This window comes from Carassius carassius, chromosome 8 (genome assembly GCF_963082965.1).
Source record: "Carassius carassius chromosome 8, fCarCar2.1, whole genome shotgun sequence".
NCBI classification, from domain to species: Eukaryota; Metazoa; Chordata; class Actinopteri; order Cypriniformes; family Cyprinidae; genus Carassius; species Carassius carassius.
The window spans coordinates 18,076,146-18,096,199 of record NC_081762.1 but is presented as its reverse complement, the minus strand read 5'-3'; the positions used below and the strand labels follow the sequence as shown (position 1 = coordinate 18,096,199).

At 36.0% G+C, this 20,054-nt stretch overlaps 1 protein-coding gene across 1 annotated transcript in view; it reads right to left on the bottom strand.

The window, feature by feature from the left end:
• The window catches only part of LOC132145441 (CUB and sushi domain-containing protein 2-like), a 313,214-nt gene that overhangs the window by 51,871 nt on the left and 241,289 nt on the right, over positions 1 to 20,054 (bottom strand). Inside the window, exons 32-39 of the mRNA XM_059556481.1 lie at positions 18,958 to 19,071; positions 14,817 to 14,912; positions 13,067 to 13,270; positions 10,432 to 10,556; positions 7,546 to 7,642; positions 1,883 to 1,987; positions 1,642 to 1,760; positions 480 to 549 (exon numbers count right to left, since the gene is read on the bottom strand). Of these exons, the coding sequence (XP_059412464.1) occupies positions 480 to 549; positions 1,642 to 1,760; positions 1,883 to 1,987; positions 7,546 to 7,642; positions 10,432 to 10,556; positions 13,067 to 13,270; positions 14,817 to 14,912; positions 18,958 to 19,071 (930 nt within the window). The remainder of the gene's footprint in view (positions 1 to 479; positions 550 to 1,641; positions 1,761 to 1,882; positions 1,988 to 7,545; positions 7,643 to 10,431; positions 10,557 to 13,066; positions 13,271 to 14,816; positions 14,913 to 18,957; positions 19,072 to 20,054) is intronic.

Sequence of the window (20,054 nt, the reverse complement as noted above, 5' to 3'; positions counted from 1 at the left end):
ATTATCTTGATCATGTAAAGACTCTTCATCCCAGCTTTTTTCATTGCAATAGATAAATTAACAAACTAAACGGCATTTTTAAAGAAAGATGGCACAACTGCACTTGTTAGATGGATTCCTGCACACATGTGGTCGCTCTGCTTGGACATCTGAGAACTTGAAAAGAACTGACCTCATACATCTACTAGAAAATCTGCTTGGGACCACTAACTGAGCAATAACTGCAAGCATTGCTCAGTTAGTTCTGTGAAACACAGCATCATTCATTTGATCATTTGTTACGTAAAGCAGTGAAATTCATACATTTCTAAATGGGGCTTAAGTGCCCGAGTACATTTTTGGGCTGATGTACACACGGACACAAGCAACCGTGTAGTTCTTTACCATTTGGGACTCTGTGGTAGATCTGAACTCATAAATCTGCAGAAGCCAGGATTTAGAAAAGAAATAAATGAATAAAAGATGACAGAAGTTATTACCGATGCAGAGAGGAGGTGGATAGTTCCAGCGGCGCACAGGCCCTGGCATGCAAGAGATATGGGAGACTCCCTGCAAAGATAAAAAAATTAAAATAAGAAATATTTTGTTGTTTTTCTGTCTTTCCTTCATTCGTTCAGTATTCACTCTGGCCACATTCTGACCAATTCTTTTTTTTTTTTCTTCTAAGGTTTTTGGCTTTCTTAAGCCAAGTTCTGAAGCTCATCGCCTTTTCTTGTTTTAAGTCTGCAATTAGTCTGAACAAAGTCTTGCTACTATTAATTGCAGATGCAAACTCATTTCAAATGGTCTTGAAATAGCTGCCAGGTTTGCACACTGTCCTGAGCAGCAGGTGTGAGCTAGTAACTGATAATGCAGTATGAGTTATACTTATAGATTATATTATGATTATATTTATTTTTAAAATACATTTAATCAGACTAACTTGGAACTGAACAAACCCCCAGTTTTAAAAGTAATCTACGAGTAGTCAAAGTAATTCAAAAGTAATCTAAGAGTAGTCCAATTATATAACCTAAAATATGTATGTGACATCAAATTTCATCATGCAATTTGAATTCAGTAATGGACTGCTATTTGTAAGTAATCAACCCAGTATCAGCAACAGGTAATGCAAATGTAAAAGAGCCAGGACAGAAAGCCAGGCATCAGCAAACACATTAAACTGTTGCCGCCCCATCTCTGCAACCACCATTTTATCCAAAAAACAAAAAACAAAAACGGACTGAAAGGTATTTCGAACACATAACCTTGGCATTACTACAAGTATATAACTGTAAATAGTCAACAGAGAAAAATAAATAGGTTTCCCAGGAAGACATAATTTGTTGTTGATGTAAAATGTTAAACTCTGTGCTAGTTTGGTGAAAAATAACACATTTTTCATAAAAGCTTGACAAATGAAGCCAACATGGACAGGTTGCATAACGGGCTGCCAAATCCAGGCTAATCATGGTATCCTCTGACCACACTGTGTTTTGAGCAGTTAATTATTTGCTACCGAGAGCGTTTTAAGGACATTTTTAGTACTTTGTACAATCAACTATTTTGGAATAGTGTTGGGATGCCACTTGATGGCTAATGTAACATCGTTGTCCTGGAACAATCACTGTTTTGTCTAAAGTTTGGCAAGTTCAGTCTCACCTGCAGAGTATATCCAGGGTCACACTGGAAGGACATCACACTGTTCATCTGTAATCTCTCACCCACTTTGAAGCCATTCATGGGTACAACTGGTTCAGGACAACTAGTGAGGGACACAGCTGTGAGAGAAAACAACGAAACATGACAAACAATGAGGAATTTAGCTGAATGAAAAAGCTAGTTGAGTTTTTATTGATGAGTGTGTAGTCCAGATGCACAGGACTCGCAACAGATGTCCTACTCTTGTACTCCAGACGGAAACCGGCTGCAGAGACGCTGATATCTGAGAAGAAGTGCAGGTAGAGCTGGTTTGAGGTGCTGTTTAGGAGGGCTGGGACTGTTGTGCCTGTAGAATAACGAAGCTGTTAGCATATTGTGATTATACAGTTGAATCACTGTGTCCTTGACTTTTTGTTCTTCTCTGATAGTGGCAATTCAACTTTGTACACTTTACATTGTTACTGTTAATTAAAACTAAATTGATTAAAGTACTAGTGTTAAAAAAGATGAAAAGATTATAAGATAAAGAACTTTGGCAACTAACTGAAATATAGTAAGTTTAAGGTGACTAACTATAATTATTAAAGCTAAAGTACCTGTAAAATTAAATAAAAATGAAAGATTAAACCTTCAAATAAAATTAAATAAAGCTAAAAATTCAGTGGTGTCAAAAGTATTGGCATTCATTACTCAAGCAGAAGTATAGATACTAGGGTTTAAAAAATCTTGTAGAAGTTTAAATATCAACTCAAGCTTTTTACTCAAGTAAAAGTGTAAAAGTACTGGTGTAAAAACTACTTAAAGTATAAAAGTAAAAGTAATGGAAGGGAAAAAAATGCAATTAAGAACAAATGCTTACACAGGGGCCTATTGTGCTCTACCCCACCTCCTCAAAAAAAAAAAAAAAAATTCTAAAGGCCATAGGCCATAATGACTACAATGTTATATTAAAATGTTCATGTTGAAAAATTTGGGATGCACTAGGCTACCTGTTTCAGCCACATATATGCCCGTTGAAAATGAACGCACTTTAGTACAATGCAAATACATTAAAGGACTAGAGATATGATGACTAGTTGCCTATAAGTATTGTTATGGTGCAAAAAGTCAAACTTCAGAGGCATGTCATCAATAACCTTTAATGGAATGTAAATGTACATCCAAGCTTAGCTGCAGGAATCTGCGAGGGCAATGGACAAGAACATAGGTGTACCCAGGGCAGGTTTAGTAACAATTACCCTTGTATGGTTGTCTATGTACAATAAACATTATAGTGCTGTCAAAATGAATGATTAATCCAAGTGATTAATCAAAAACTAAAAATGAAAAATAACTCATAATCCTGATACCTTCTTGATTGATATCTTCCTGTATTCGGTACATACATCTGCTATGTCCAGTGGGGGGGGGGGGGGGGGGGGTAACGAGTTACAAAGTTGGTATAGCTTACTTATCACAACATTGTCAATCGCGTCGTCAATCGCAAACGATAATTTATTAAAACATCTCGTTACCGAACTACCTACAGCAGCTTAATTTGCGGAGGATGAAGAGAAAGCATCCATTTGGTAAATGAGCCAGTAGTGAGAAATAATAACTTTTAAGTAGGGACCAGTGCCTTTTCGATACTTTTAAAATGGTACCTGCGCCTAAACTAAAAAAAAAACTATAGATAACATTAAAGAACATTACAAATATTTAAAATAAATCCATAGCTTTCACCTTGGATGCTCTCATTTCCCAAGTTGTGCTTTCCTTAATCTAAGGCTAATTAATGTATTTCACAATCTGGGTCATTATTTAATACAAAACCACACATAATGTTTCTACTGTATCTTTGTCCATCACTCTGATATTTAGTGGAAATAAGTGCTGTCTGTCACTGTTTTTAATCAGTTCTGTGAATTACTGTATGCTCATTCTTTATAAAGTAGCAACAATGTCGTTTTTAAAATACAGTACTGTGCAAAAGTCATAGGCACATTATTATTTTCACCCCAAAAAAAGGGTTTTAAGCCAGTTATTTATATCTTTTGCTGTAGTGTGTCAGTAGGAAATATCAGTTTGCCATTAATTTTAATAATAATCTAGTGCAATTTTGAATGCACAAGCAGTCTGACAATGGCAAAATGAATGTTTGGAAATGTAAACTGATATTTTATACTGACACACTACAGCAAGATATTTAAATAACTGGCTGAACACCATTCTTTTTAAGTGAAAATACTAACATGCCTAAGACTTTTGCACCGTAGTTTATGTATAAAGTACGTATGATTAAATTAAGTATATTTAAATAAGTGTAATTAAAGTATGTGTTCGTTCATATGTGTTAAGGGCTAGATTGTCGCTGGAGGAAACAGCTGTTTAGTGGTGAGCGGTGAACGCAGCGAAAACTTTACAGTAGATGGGGAACCGACTGCTCCCTCGTGACCTTTTGTAAACTGCATTTATGACAAAGAACTGCACAGATACGGATATTCTAAACAATCTATCAATAAACACACCTTGTGTCCTTTGTCTCTGTTTGAGCTCACGCTGCTCCGCCGCGGTCTGCGGATTGAAGCGCACGCTGAAAGACGGAGAGGAGACCGGTCTGACGCCAGTTTCATATGAAATTTAAGGGGACTAACTCTGAGGCGATCAAATACCGGTTCCATACCAACCCTACTTTTAAGAATTTTTTTTTTGATGAACCCAACACTGGCTATGTGCTTGCTGGAATGTGATTTGATTTGTGTCATGTGCAGGTGAGATGGATCGCGTATAAACCAAAAGAGTGTCGGAATGGTATATGTTTATACTTCTCATCCAACCACAATCAAATTCACTCCATCCGGATGGCACGATTTATCTGGACAGGTTTTTTTTTTTGTTTTTTTTTTATGATGACAAGCCGGAATGAAAACAAGCCGAAATGAAATATATGTAAAATGTAAGGAGTAGAAAGTACCGATACTTGCGTGAAAATGTAAGGAGTAGAAGTAAAAAGTCGGCTGAAAAATAATTACTCAAGTAAAGTATAGATACCCCAAATTTCTATTTAAGTAAGGTAACGAAGTATTTGTACTTCGTTACTGGACACCTCTGTAAAAATTCAACACTAAAAAAAGATAAAATAAAAGCAAACACAAAAATTAGGGCTGTCAGTCAATTAAAATTTGTAATCTAATTAAATACAGGGTGCTGCGATTAATCTAAATAATCACAAACTAAATTTGGCTGTGGAAAAAAACCGCAAAACATAATTTAGAGCTATTATTGTGTTAAATGTTTAGGCTACAATGGCATAACAAATTATAGAACATAAAAGACGATGATTTGAGAAACATCTCAGTATTTTTGTTTATGCAATGAAAGTCACTGGTAACCAAACCAGCATACCAACAGTCTTCAAAATACAAAAGAAAGTAAGCCTTTCAGGTTTGAAACAACATGAGGTAATTATGAAAGTAAATTATGACATTATCTATCTATTTATGAATTAATCTTTGGTGTACTATCCCTTTAATGTTCTTATTTATTATTTTATTAAATTAAACAATACTCTAAAGAAGAAACTAAAACTACACGCAGGTAGTGATAAATGTTTTTATGAATCGATTCGTTCAAACAGCTGGTTCATTCAGTAATGAAGTAATGGCTCACTTTATGAACGGAACTATGAATCATTGGTTCACATGATTCGTTCACAGCGGATTCATTCAGAAACTAAACACCACTGTGTTGATCACAGATGCACAACAGTTCTGCGGTGGCTTCGTTGGCAAAACCGAGAAGTTGTTCTGCTTGGCCGATGTGTTCGAGGCAGGACTTTTATTTTGACGGTTTTAATTTTAAACTCGTAAATTCAAATTATGCTGCACTTTATGCATTTGCCCACTGTCATATGTATGTCATTTTCTCTGTGTGCTTTATGTAAAATGAGTGTTACCCTTGCTTTATTTAAAAAATATGATTCCCAATGCACACAAACTTCCCAGAATACTGAGTGCCCTGTTGGTTACAGTGTTAACATTATTTTTTATTATATTTTTATTAAATATTTATTTATTTGTGAAAAATACTTTAGTATAGTATAGGGCTGCACGATGTGTCGTTTAAGCATCAATATCGTGATGTACGAATCCACGATAGTCACATTGCAGGATGTGCGATGTAGGCTGTCGTAGTTGATTCGTTATTCATTAACTGTACGGGCCAGCTGCTCCCCGGCCCTTGATGAATGTGATTCGCGGATTAATTGCACAGCTTAACCATCATAGAGTGAAAGTTTATCATGTTTATCAAACACATTATGCATGTGTTTTTAAGTCCTGTTTTTAACAGGGCAGAGAGAGAGAGAGAGAGAGAGAGAGAGAGAGAGAGAGAGAGAGAGAGAGAGAGAGAGAGAGCGCGAGAGAGAGAGAGAGGGAGCGCGAGAGAGAGAGAGAGAGGGAGCGCGAGAGAGAGAGAGCGAGAGAGAGAGAGACAGAGTGTGAGAGAGAGAGAGAGAGCGAGCCCCAGCCGCACACTCACCGTCTTCAAACAACACGAGCGCTGTCTTGCTCTCTCTCCCTCGCGCATATTAATCAATTGACACGATGGTGTCGATGTTTAAATCATATAAAATGAGAATGTAAGTGTGCTCAACCCATTTTTGTTTGTAAGAAAAAAATTTATTAGATTTCATATCGCAATATATATCGCAGGAAAATAAAATATCGCAATGTCATTTTTTCCCAATATCGTGCAGCCCTAGTATAGTATTATAAAGTATAAGTACGTTTATTTTAAAAACATTTTTTATCAATTGTCAAATGATTTCAAATTTCTTAAATATGAATTAAAATAAAAATTATATCGGCTTTATATCAGCTATCAGCCCCTTGCTTTCCAAGATACCAAAAAAAAAAAGAAAAACAATATCGCTCGAACCCTAATATCAGTTAATTCAAAACCTTAATACATACTAGTAGACAAATTATGCTAACATAGCTATGGAGCTAATTTGCTTTCCTTTGTTTTTGTAAAAGTGGATATGGTAAAAACATCTAATAAGCATATCAAATATGCCATTTGTTTAGTTGAAGATGCATGGAACTGTGGCAAGCAATTTAAGATGTTTATGAAATAATGTGGAGGTTTTTATATTATGCATACAACTTTTTACATCATGCATATCTTATATGAGATGGGGTAAAAGCAAATTTGCCAAACAAAAAACATGCATTTATTTTCACTAGGCAAGAAACAGACATTTCTGCTTTAAAACATTATAAAACACAAAACAACTGTCTGAATATCAAGTTTTACGACGTCTTTGCATTTACACTGTGTTCGGCACTACTGCATAAAAGTCAAGTAAAATACAATAAAAATACACTTTCCTCAAGCATTCATTTCTAAAAGCCCAATGCAGATGAGAATCGTAACGCATGCATTCGTCTGGAGTTTATATAGCTATTTTAGTCATATGGCTCAGTGTGTGTGAATCTGATTGGCTCATTTGTCTTCACTCCGTACTCTGTTATTCATTTTAGGATGTATCATTCATTTATCTCTCTCTAGGGCACTTGTAACATTTGTGTCTGCTCTTTGTGCCAATAAACATGAAACTTCAGCCTTCCCTACTGCGTAAGTAGCTTCTGTTTCCCATAATGCAAAACAAATTCATACTGGCAACAGTTAAGAATCGTTCTTATGATCTATAAACTGCATTCCAAAAATGCAGTAATTCTTCTATACATCATATTGTGGTCTAAACATTTACGTAAAACTAAATTTCTGTGCAAGACAAACTGTGCATTTCTTTCAGACTTCCACAGAGGAAACATCCAAGCTTTCAAAACAACAGTAGCAAGATGATTGTGACAATGCGTGTTTATGTAATGATCCGAGTTCTAGAAGTATAACACAGCCCACCTGAGAAGCTCCCCAGCATGGTGTCAGTGTTGTCACCCCCATCAAACACCTCGAGAGAGTCCCAGTTCTGCTCAGTCACAAAGCTAATCACCTGGATCTGAAAGAAAGGAACAGAACAAAGGATATAATGCAGCAGCTTTCTTCTTTGTGTCTATCAGTGGATTGCACTGAAAAATATTACAGGCACTTGGCTATCAGGCATGATATGCTTGAAAGTTTGAGTCTTGGGTATTGTCTTGAAAAGTTACAAGAATATGCCAAATAAAGATATTTTAAAATGCCTTTTGCTGTGTTATATAACCCTTCAAATGTCATCTTCAGATCTGAGAGGCATTTTTCTGCATTTGTTGTATATGCTGTTCACACAGTTTTTTCAATGTTCAGCCCTGTAAATATTTTGGTAGACATTTATTTTCCGCCCCAGCCTCAAACAAGCCTAGAAATTGGCTGGTCACAGTGGCATGACTATGGCTATCGCTGGAAGATTGTCACATCTGATAGCCTTGCCGTCAAATGGCACATTTATTTGTGCTTGCTTCACACAGTGAATTGGAAATTTCATGAGAGGGAGGGGGTTAGTTCTATATCCAGGCTGTCATGAGCCGTATGTCTGACACAAAATCACAAAAACACACAACCAATCCACCCTTTAGCATCAGTTGAGAGCTCTTCTTTGCTTCTTTCCTAAACTTTAAGATGAAAGACGTGTGCATGGACCTGAAACTAAATTGTTCAGTGATGATATTTTTTCCTTTATGCTTTAGCAGAAATTATGAGTATGATCCAGCTCATAGACACTGTGGATATAATTTTGTTGATATTTTTTGTCTTTTGGCATCATTTAATGCATAAGGGGTTTATCAAAATTGGCATGAAAAAGTTACTTTTTTCCTTTTTTTTTTATAAGGGGAGCTATAATTTAAACCATCATAGATACGCACTGTTTACCAAAAAGTTAAGTATCACAAAAATCTAGTAAAGAAATAATCAAGGCATATTTTCCACACTGTTGATTAAATAAACTTGAAGAATTGTTTTAAATCATTAAATTTATGTGCAGTTTAGCAATGCATAGTACTAAACATCAATATTTATCCATAAATATTTTTACATAAAATTTTGATGCATTCATTAAATATCACCAAGCCCTACAGACAACTGAGCAGATACACAGTAAGTTGTATGGGAATCTCTCTTAAATCTCCCAATGTTCATCTCTTTCCTTTCATACCACTGCCTCTTCATATCAGTCCCTCTTACTTTTGGTGATGCTGTAATTATTTCTGCATGGTTCCAAATCTCCTACAGCGAGAGGTTTATGAATTGGGCTAAAGGCAATTAAGTAAGCAGCCCTGAGCTCCTCCCATGATTTAGAGCTATATTTGATTACATTTGTATCCAACAGTGTGAGGCACTGCAAGCCTGCAAGCCTACTTTCACCATTGTATAACTGCATTTAAAATGTTGAGGAGAAATTTGAAGGAAATCAACTCATAAATCTAAACAAATATCTGTATTTAAATTCACGCTGATATTTGATATAACTGAAATTATATCAGAGCCAAATTGTGATATTTCTAGTGTCCTAATGAGACTAAAACCAAACTAATGAAAGAAATGAATATGTCTGAATACATTTAAGGAGAATTTAAGGAGAACAGCAAATACATGTGACTATGCTCAGGAGTTCCTCAGGGACCAGTCATGGGCCCATTGCATATTGACTTCAGCAGAGTCAGGTCTCATCAGGTCTTCCCTCGCAACAGAGTCTGTATTACAGCCCTATCTGTATTTACCACAGGCAAAGGCTACAGGAATTCGTTTTAGACTAGCCATAATAAAAGATGCAATAATGTAATATATATATTGAATCCAGCCCTTAGAGAAACGGCCACCCACAGTAGGTGCCAAATTATCTCAAAAAGCTCTTTACAACCAGCTTGTGGAGGTGCCAAAAAGGTAACGCTAAATAGAGTTATGAAGTATGACTGGAGGAAATGATGGCTGTAGAGATACTGTTCGAAATCTGAAGATTATTACTGCCTTCTCCATGAGAATCTAAACTTTTATGGTCTGCACTGAAATGAAAAATTTATACGGTTAAAAAAGTAACAGAGTTGAAGCATTGCAGACTTGTTAAACGCTCTACCGTGACCGCATTTAAAAGTGTCAAAGAATATATAGTGACACATAGCCCAGTACACATTGCACAGGAAGTAATAACGGCATTATACAACTGAATTTACCCCTGACAAATTCAGGCAGTGCTAGAAAAATCACAGAAACAGTGATAAGTATGTTGACTTGTTATTTTATTTAGATACTGTCAATAGTTTCTTGCACCAGCACTGTGTAGGGAAGCCCATACATTACAGTCCAGAGAGAATGTGCTGGTGAAATAAGCAGCTTAATGAATGTAAACAAAACAAGCTGCCTTTGTGAATGGCAGATCAAAAATAATTGTAATACATCTGTAATCACTGATATTACTTTGGTTAAAAAAGCTTCACTAATGGGATTTTGGGATTTGGTTATCACTGTCAATCCTTGCAATTCTGAAAGCAGTACACATATGGAACGATAATGGGATGACCTTTACAGGAATAAATGACAATAAGAAAAAAAAAAAAATAAATAAATAAATAAATTATATATATATATCTTTTGCTCACCAAGGATTTATTTGATCAAAAATACAGAAAATAAAAATATACAGAAATACTGGGAACTATTATTACAATTTAAAGTTTATACAAACACACACACACACACGTGTTCTGTATTTTTGATCAAATAAATCCTTGGTGAGCAAAAGAGGGCTTTGCATTCATAATGGACTTGGAAAAGGGGAAAAATAGTATTTTATTGTTGCTTGAAGGACTATACCTGGATTCCCATTCCCTCTGGCACAGTGATCTTCCATACACAACTCAGGCTGTTCAGGTAGGGCTCAGGATAGCCAGGGGACAGAATAGTGCCTATCCGCTGGGTAAGATTCCCTCCACATGGCACTGCAGCAGAGATAAAAAGAGAAAATGATTAAAGAGCAGGTAGAGTAGGCAAATCGCACAAACCGCCTACAGTATGGAAGGGTATTTGTAATCTTCCAGGACACCACCTTCCTCCTTGTGCAGCTCCTGTGGTCAAGCATCTTTTAGCTGCAGTGAAGCACACAGGTAAACAGCTGCACATGAGTGTGGATACCTGAGTGTCTACACACAGAGTACCTAAGGCAACATCTGCCACATGTGTGAATTAGTGGATGTGTGACATGCCGAAGGCCATGACTTCTGCTCCACAGCTGTGTGCCGTTGCTTGTTAGGCACAGGGAGATTTTGTTACCGACAGCATTCTCTCAAGAGGAACAGGAGTCTGTTTGCTCTGTGTCTCTACAGGAAAACCACCAGAGCTGTGATGTGTATCTAACAGTGCTCATCCAAGCAAATGCACTCAGGTCGGGGATGCAAGTAAACATGCAAGTTGAGTTAAGCAAGAGTAGTAAAATCTACCAATTAAAAAACAAAATGTTTTTACTATTTCATAAAATTTCCAAGAAGAACTGCCGAAACTATATTCCTCCCATTAAGTCAATATTTATTAGAAATATCTGTTGAGGAGCCATGGCTTTAGTAGATGGATGTTTCTATTTTTTTTTTTTTAGTTATATATATATATATATATATATATATATATATATATATATATATATATATATATATATAAGTGCTGTCAATCGATTAAAAACTTTAACTAGATTAATCACACATTTTTTCTGTGATTAATCGCAATTAATCGCAATAAAAAAAGAAATGTTTTTGTACGTTTTTAATATATTTTTAATGTAATAATTTCACAGTTAAATTTAAATACTTGTTTAAATGACATCTTTTTATGAATGAAGGCCAGTATTACTGATATTAATACAGCTACTGATTTTTTTTTTTTTTTTACATTTATTATTAGGCTTCAAAAATATAACAGTTTTTAATTTAAGTAAACTTAAAACAATGCTAACATAAACCCATAATAAATGTCATGTTTACTCCTGCCCTTCCTGTCTTAATAGTTAGGAAATATACAGAAATTTAATAAAGTTATCAAAGTTATATGCAGTCTGCACTGCATAAACTATAAATTAAATAGTTAATCCTTATTAAAGCTACAAAAGTTATTTAGTCAAGAGCAGCGAGTCATTTTCTCTGTTCCCTTTGTTCTTTAACTTTACTGACAGGAAGCTTTATTGGCTGCTGTCCCTTTAAGAGCAGACAGACACGCGGATCTCACCGTTTATATACTGTCTATGGATCTCGCCTCATTCTCTCACAACTCTTTTTGTTCATTTTAGACTTTATATAAATCATTTAAGATTGCTCTTATGAGGATAATCGACAGAACTGGCACTTTGGGATGTTTATTGTTAGTTCAAGCGCTTAAGAGAACTGGATTCTGGCGCCCTGTCTATGCATTGTGTGTGTGTGTAGCCTACGTGTGTATGTGTCACATAAGGGCATTCACAGACAGCGCATTCTCTATTGTCTTGCCACACTTGAAATGTTTAAAAGCATTTAAATGAATAAGAGCGTGATCATATAATGTAAAGCTAGCCAACGGATGGCAGAAAATACGGATGCTGCGTTAATTGCGTTAAATATTTTGACACATTAAACCAGACAAAAATGTTAACGCGTTAACGTTAACAGCACTAATATATATATATATATATATATATATATATATATATATATATATATATATAATAAGTGCTGTCAAATTGATTAATTGTGATTAATTACATACAAAATAAAAGTTTGTTTACATTATATGAGTGTGTACCGTGTATATTTATATGTACACTAGTCAACATTTGAAGTGGATCAAAACATTTCATCAAAGCTGTCCTAAAACCTAAAACCAAAATGTCTTAGGAAAACTTTGATGAACTTTCTGATCCACTTTGAATGTTGACTACTATATATAAAAACACACATGCATGCATATATCTAAGAATGTTTCTGCTTTATTTCAGTTATAAATAACTATGCTAAATAGAACAACAACAAAAAAATATATTATTAATCAAACAGTTATACATAAATAATAACAAATACACAAATGAATTATTGGATAAACTAATTTATATATTTTTATAAATATTATAAATTTTTTTACATGTATTAAATAACAATAAATAAAATAGATAAAATACCTTCATGTTTAAGCCCTGGTTATGTTTGTTTATATTTTGGCCATCGGTTTTATACATCGTTTTATGTATTAACTTGTTGCTGTAAAATTTTAGTGCTTATATTTTCAATATATTAATGTATTAATAAATAATAATAGCGTTCAACTGTGACAATAACTGAATAAAGTTTAAATTAATGTTTGTAAAAGCAATTGCATACTGTATGTATTTGCACCCAATAGAGCACACAACCTGGATATTGGTCCCCAGCTAATAAAAATTTGAGGCTTGTTGCAGTGATGATCATGAAAGAGTGTGAGGTGATAGCACTCTTACCAATGCAGCTGGGCATGCTGCCGTTCCACTGGGCCAGAGCGTTGGGTACAGTCAGGCACTCAATGGCACTGGGCCCCTCCAGGACGTATCCTGCATTGCATTCAAAACTCACCACGGCCCCCACCGCAAAGTTGTTCCCAGTGCGCCTGCCGTGTCTGGGCTCTGGGACTGAGCTGCACTGTGTTGCACTGGTTCTCGGGACAGCTAAAGCAAATAAATGCACCATTGTCAGATTAATTTGTACAAAAAAAAGGACCTCAAGGCACTTTTGTTCCTGTGGCTCAGTGGTAGCAGTGCAAAATGTTTTGGGTTCAATTCCCAGGGAACACACATACACACTAATGTATAGCCTGAATGAACTGTAAGTCACTTTGGATAAAAGCGTCTTCTAAATGCATAAATTTAAGTGTAAAATGTAAAGGCACCTGTCATGTGAGAAATGCTTTGCAATGCACTATATCTGAAAGTGAAAGTGATGTGACATTCAGCCAAGTATGGTGACCCATACTCAGAATTCGTGCTCTGCATTTAACCCATCCAAAGTGCACTCACACAGAGCAGTGAACATACACCCGGAGCAGTGGGCAGCCATTTATTCTGCGGCGCCCGGGGAGCAGTTGGGGGTTCGATGCCTTGCTCAAGGGCACCTAAGTTGTGGTATTGCCGGCCCAAGATTCGAACCCACAACCCTAGGGTTAGGAGTCAAATTCTCTAACCACTAGGCCACGACTTTCCCATCTGCAACCATGCACCAGATTGTTAGTGAAACTGTCACTTTAAAGTTAGTGCACACAGTAGGTACAGTACAGATGGTTGGGATGCCCCAGAACACCACTACTTTTAATACTTTTATAAGATGCTGTACTTTTCCATTAAGGACACGGCAGGAAACGAACAAGCGTACGACTGTAGACCACAGGGGAGGCCAGATAATACAATAATGCTGTTTTAGCTCCTAAAAACCATGCTATCTATTATATAGAAAGTTGCAGGGTGTTAAATTTGAAAACATTTCAACAGGAGGCCCCACGGCTGCCGAAGAGGTAAAGCACATTTACAGCATCGTTTATAATGTGTGTGTGTCTGAGAGAGAAAGAAATGGACCATACATATTGTATGAATAATTCAGCACCTAATTCAGATGACTGTGCCTCTCTCATTTAAAAACTGATTACATTCACATGACCACAAGTTCTGACAGGACGGTCTCACACACAACATTTGTGCAATTAATAGCAGGCTTGGGCACAGTTCAGAAAGTAACAATTGGTTTCCTTTCGGTTCATGATTGAGAAGTTTTATGATGTTGCACCTGAATTTAATGAAATATAACGAGGAGTAATTCAGAGTCCATCAGAAGATTTCATACATTTATGCTGTCCATTCAGTTTTAACATTTCGGATTCAGATTTAACGTTTTGTTTTAACATTTACTAACACATTATTAAAATCAAAAGCTGTATCTGTTAATATTATTTAATGGAATTGAGGCTACAGGAAATTAAACCACACAAAAAATGATAAATTATATAAATAATAATAATTATTATTATATAAAATATGCTTCAATAACAGTTGCTTTTTTTTTTAAATTAAATTCCAATTTAAATATTTTCTATGGAAGGCATTTTCTGCCAATTTTAAATAAAATGAGAAATTGCAAGGCATGCTTTACTCATAGAAATATAAAGTTAGAAAAATGAAAACCACTTTTGTTATGCAGGAAGAGAACTCAAAACTCTCAACTTACCTTGGTAGACCAGGTGGAAACCTTTTAAGCTTGACTGGCCCTTGGAAGAGAAGCGGATAAGGATCTGGTTGGAGGTGGCTAGTGGCAAAGATTCACCTGCAAGTACAAACAAGTTGTCATGACATTTGGTGACATTCTAAAACCAATGACATTTAATATTATTGACCTCTCACAGATGGCATATTTGTTTGTGAGCAGCAGCGGAGGTGAAGATTAGCAATGAACAATGACTTCATATGATCTGGAATACACTGCATGAGTAGATGTGATGTGGTCACTCTAAACTGTTGCTGTATAGATAATATCCAGAACTCTTTTAACAATTCTAATAAGTTGTAGCATTCAGGTTTGGAAAGACATGAGGATAAGCAAATAATGACAGTCTTCATTTGTGGTAAACTATCCCATTATGAATAAGTAATTGCCATATCACTCACATTCTCTCTCTCTCTCTCTATATATATATATATATATATATATATATATATATATATGTATACATATATATTTTAGAACAAGTTCTTGTCTGTCCAATAATAGCATCGGTTTTAAATTATTTTACTTTCACATCACGCATGTTACAAAGCCCAGGTCTATTAATAATCCCAATCTCCAAACACATCTCTCTCAGTATCGCTCATTATTAGCGTATGTGCTTTCTGTTGTGCAATGTGGAAGCTGAGGCTTCGAATTGACCCACAGTTCCCTGGGGCACAGTCGAGCTCCACGGGGGTTTGCAGAGAGCAGGTTCGTGCAGTGTATTTGTGCAGTGGCCAGAGAAGATGAAACCGCACAACACTCTCGTTCATGTTGGGATCGACCAACTCTCCTGTTCATGCCTTTGGCATGCTGGGATGTTATTAGAACAAGTCTCCATGGGCGGCCGGCAGAGTGACAGCTGCAGTAATAATCCAGTCCAGGTAGAGGTGTGGGGAAACCCTGACACACCTGCTGTTTGTTCCGATGACCACATTATTCTGCAGTGCTTCTCGTAAACTGTTAGGCCCATGTTGCACCACGCCATAATGTCAGCAGTGGGAAACCTTGATGGTGACCACGGCTTCACCTCAAGGAGGATGCATCATGCAATATTCAAGAATGTTGTGGGGTGGATTGACGTGGCCTGACACCATCATGTCAGGATGTGATCGAGGATCACAGTGTCCAATCTGATGACACGACAGAGGTGGACATGCCAGTTTGTCTACCTCTGGAGTTGGCGGAGTTCTTTAACAGCGATTTAACACAATGCAGTTAGGCCCTAAATGCTTATTAATTAATACTGGTCGGCTAATTTGGGTTTTATTTTTGACTTAGACCTACCATTTTTCTTGTTTGGTTCTGAGTCCCCACAGAACCTGAAGGATTAGCTGTAGAGTGATGGGAACCAAAAATGTATTCAAAAATTCAGTTAAGCTCAAGCCCTATGCTCCCAAATGTTTATAGAGTTTATAATGCTCAGTATTTTTTTTTTTTATTCGGTTACATTATCATTTGAAAGTTTGGGGTCAGTAAGATTTTTTAAAACAATAATATATAAAATATTACTATATATAGCAAGAATAGATTCAATTGATAAAAGGTAAGAGTAAAAACATTTATAATGTTACACAATATTTTTACTTGCTGTTGTTTTGAATGATCTATTCAGCAAAAAATCCTGAATAAAAAAAAAAAGTGTGACACTGAAGACTGGAGTAAAATTTAACTTTGCAATCACAGGAATACATCACATTTGAAAATATATTAAACAGAAAACAGTTATTTTAAATTGTTATCACATTTTACAATATTACTGTTTTTACAATCAAATAATATCCGAGCATAAGCATACACCTTACTGACCACAAATGTTTGAACAATAGTATACACTGCTAAGTGAAATATTTGGGACTTCTTGTAATTCTACTGTGGCCATAAATTATGAAATGATTATTGGTAGTTGATTATTAAAACTATTACTACAAACTTGTTTTAGATGAGCATTTTAACTTGTTAAAATGCTGAGCAAAATAAATACACACTGCTTTCATATTTCAATGGCCATTTTCTGTCTATAACAGAACAGAATCCTTTTATGTCTTTTAAAATAAGTTTCCAACAGTTAATTCACAGAGGACGGCTTCACTTGAAACTTGCTGTTCGCTTGTGCAGTTTATTCATTCCCTATGCATGATTTTCTGAAAAAGTTGAGAAACATCCATCAAAACTGACAACTGTGCTTATAACAGTTGTGACAAACAGCAACACTTGTTTCTCTTCTCTCCACAGCACAAAAAGATAATAGAAAATCTGCAGTTTTATGCGGCCCAGTATCAATCTTGACTATTCCCTACTCTCTATTCACGCTCCAAAGTGTGCATTATTTCCAGCAGCCCCCAGCACACTTCACTGATTTCACACCGGCATCTGAAGTTAAAAAGCGCATCTCAGATAGTATATACACTCTGAGCGGTTCACCTTCCTTGAGAGCGGGGTTTCACGCCATATGCTAATCACCAGTGTTTGACTGGTGTGAAGGGTGAAGAAAAAATAGAAATGTACACAGCTTATCTGTGTTGTCATGGGAATGTCAGAAGCGGAGAGAGTGAGCGAGAAAAACCTGTTAATCTTCGAGCCGAAATCTCCTCAACTGACCGCATTAAACGGAACTCCATTATGACTGAATAAAAGCTTTCAGCCTCGCCGTCTCACTGGAGATCTATTTAGCCAGTCTGTTTTTGATTATTTGATTCTGTTTTCTTTTCTGTTTTAAGAAAGAGAGCCCTATTTTCTGGATCCCATTGAAATCTGTTTGTTAGACCGTATGAGTCATCAAGCTTGTTATGTGAAACTCTACAGTTTATTCTCTGGAGTACATCATTATCTCTCATATACGTCATTGCATGTTCTGATAATTAAGAACTCCAGAGACTCTGGAGTCAACTTTAACGATTTAAAGATGAAATGCATTTTTTTTTTTTTTATTCAGATTCAGACAGTTAAATATTTAGGTATGTACAAAACTACATAATGTATTTTCAAACATTATAATATCATAAAAAAGTTGTCTGAACTTGTCTACTAATCGACCTTAATAGAATAGTTCTGTCCTCATTTACAAACACTTATGCTACTCTGAACCCGTTAGTGGAAATACAAAAGACTATATTATGTCTATATAAGATATGTGTGTATTTTTTGGGCCATACAATGAAAGTCATTGTGGTCCAATGTTGCTTTGAACCCCACTTTTGCTTTTCACTGTATAGAGAATGAGAGGGGAGAATAAAAATAAAAATAAAATAAAAATCTACTTTTCTGTTCCACAGAAAAGTCATACTAGTTTGGAGGTTGATGAAAATGGTGACAGAATTCACATTTTTTTGTTTTGTTTTATCCCTTTAAGTCTTTGACTAATCCTATTCCGATTTGTTTCTTAGGGGACATATGCAGTACAAACTGCAACACATTTTTTTTGCATTTGAAAATAGCTATACAGAGCACACCACAATGTAGTGAATGAAATGCAGGGGTCTTAAGAAACATATTTTAAGGTTGGACTATTTTGAACTTTACACAGTCTTAAATAAACAATGCTTGTGGTGGGACAGTATAAAAACAGCATAACAAAGAGGCCAAAGAAAATATGGAAAAAGATTAAGATAAGCTAGTCAACCTCAACTAGTCCATTGCTAGCAGAGAACACTGTAAGGGGCCTTTCACACAGAACACATTTTTGGTAGTATTGGATCACAACTGAAATTACAATGAAATGGGGGCAATTGTTTTTAGATTTTTTTATTTATTTATTTTTTAAGTTGAACTTTTAACTGCATTTTTAAACCTAATGTCAACACTGCCTCAGCAAAAAGTGGTACTACTCATTCTATGCAGGACTTTATAAATACAGAAATGATTATTCTTATAATTCCATTTGGTGGTGCAGAACACTTTCGGTTTAGCTTTAAATGCTAGTATCTGTGAACCGCACAGGCTTGTGTCTCTTTTATTTTTAGATGCAACTCGTCTTGCTAATGGAGTTGCCTAATTGACTTCTATTTACCTTTGAGTCTAAACGCAGTCTCTTTAGCATTCCTCTCCTAATGCCAGTATAGACTGATAGAGTCAAGTTAAGACCATTCGAGAAAGGTTTACTGACCTGTGTGGGCCCCAGAGAGAGAGCTCAGGACACGGGCATGCTGGGTAGGCCCATCATACACCTCCACAACATCATTTAGTGCAGTCTGGAAGAATGCAAATTGGCTGAACACCACTGCAGAGAGATAAAGAGAAAAAGTGAAGAGACATAATTACATAGACCCTATGAAATATGCAGCTGAAACCATGACTGTGCAAATGTTAATTCAATAGTAAAAGACAGAACCTAATCACACCTGTGAACCACCTGTTGTCCTTTCTATACACACCTGGTGCTTAGTAGAGTAAATTTCCAAACGAGAGCCATAAAAAAAGAAACCCTGTGTTGAGAAGCTCCCTATCCTGCAGCTGTTCGGAACCATTATGCCATGCCTACGGAAATTTGTGCCTTAATTAGCTCTGCTTCCACAACGTTTGGCTTGACCCAGAGAAATACAGACAGGCTCACATCTGCTAATTCACACTTCGGAGGAACCCCAAATTGGCCAAATGACCTCCATGCTTTATGGATCAAATAAAAGGGTCAAGTGGAAGCTTCTGGGGTTATATTAGGGGATATTCATAGCTAGAGTTGTCATAGCTAGAGGTTCTATACCCCTGAAAGAAGGGCAATGTGGGTCAAAGTCCCTTTCAAGGATAGTCAGTTCACTCTGCGGCCAATTCGCAGTGCCTCCGGGCAGCTATTTTGGGCATGCAAGTCCAACTCCTACTCAAATGTGGAAATATTAAAATCACAAAAACTGCTTGTTGAACTCACATTTAAATAGAAACCAGCAATAAATTAACACATAAATGTAGTTTATTATTCTCAAATATAATTTAAAAAGTGACATTTTCAGGTTGGTCAAGGCCAACATGCATGTGTAAATATGAGAGAACCATCTTGATAATGCATATAGGCAGGTATATATGTTCAGTGTAACAACTCATTGAAACTAATCATGACACGACATCATCAAAGCCAACCAGAACACATTTTGATTGGAATCTAGACCAGTGAGATTGCTCTGGGACTGTGGGGGCTATCCAGTATAATGCAATGAAATCAGAATCCAAGAAACAGACCAAATATTGACCAAAAGTTGGGTGTTTTTGCTG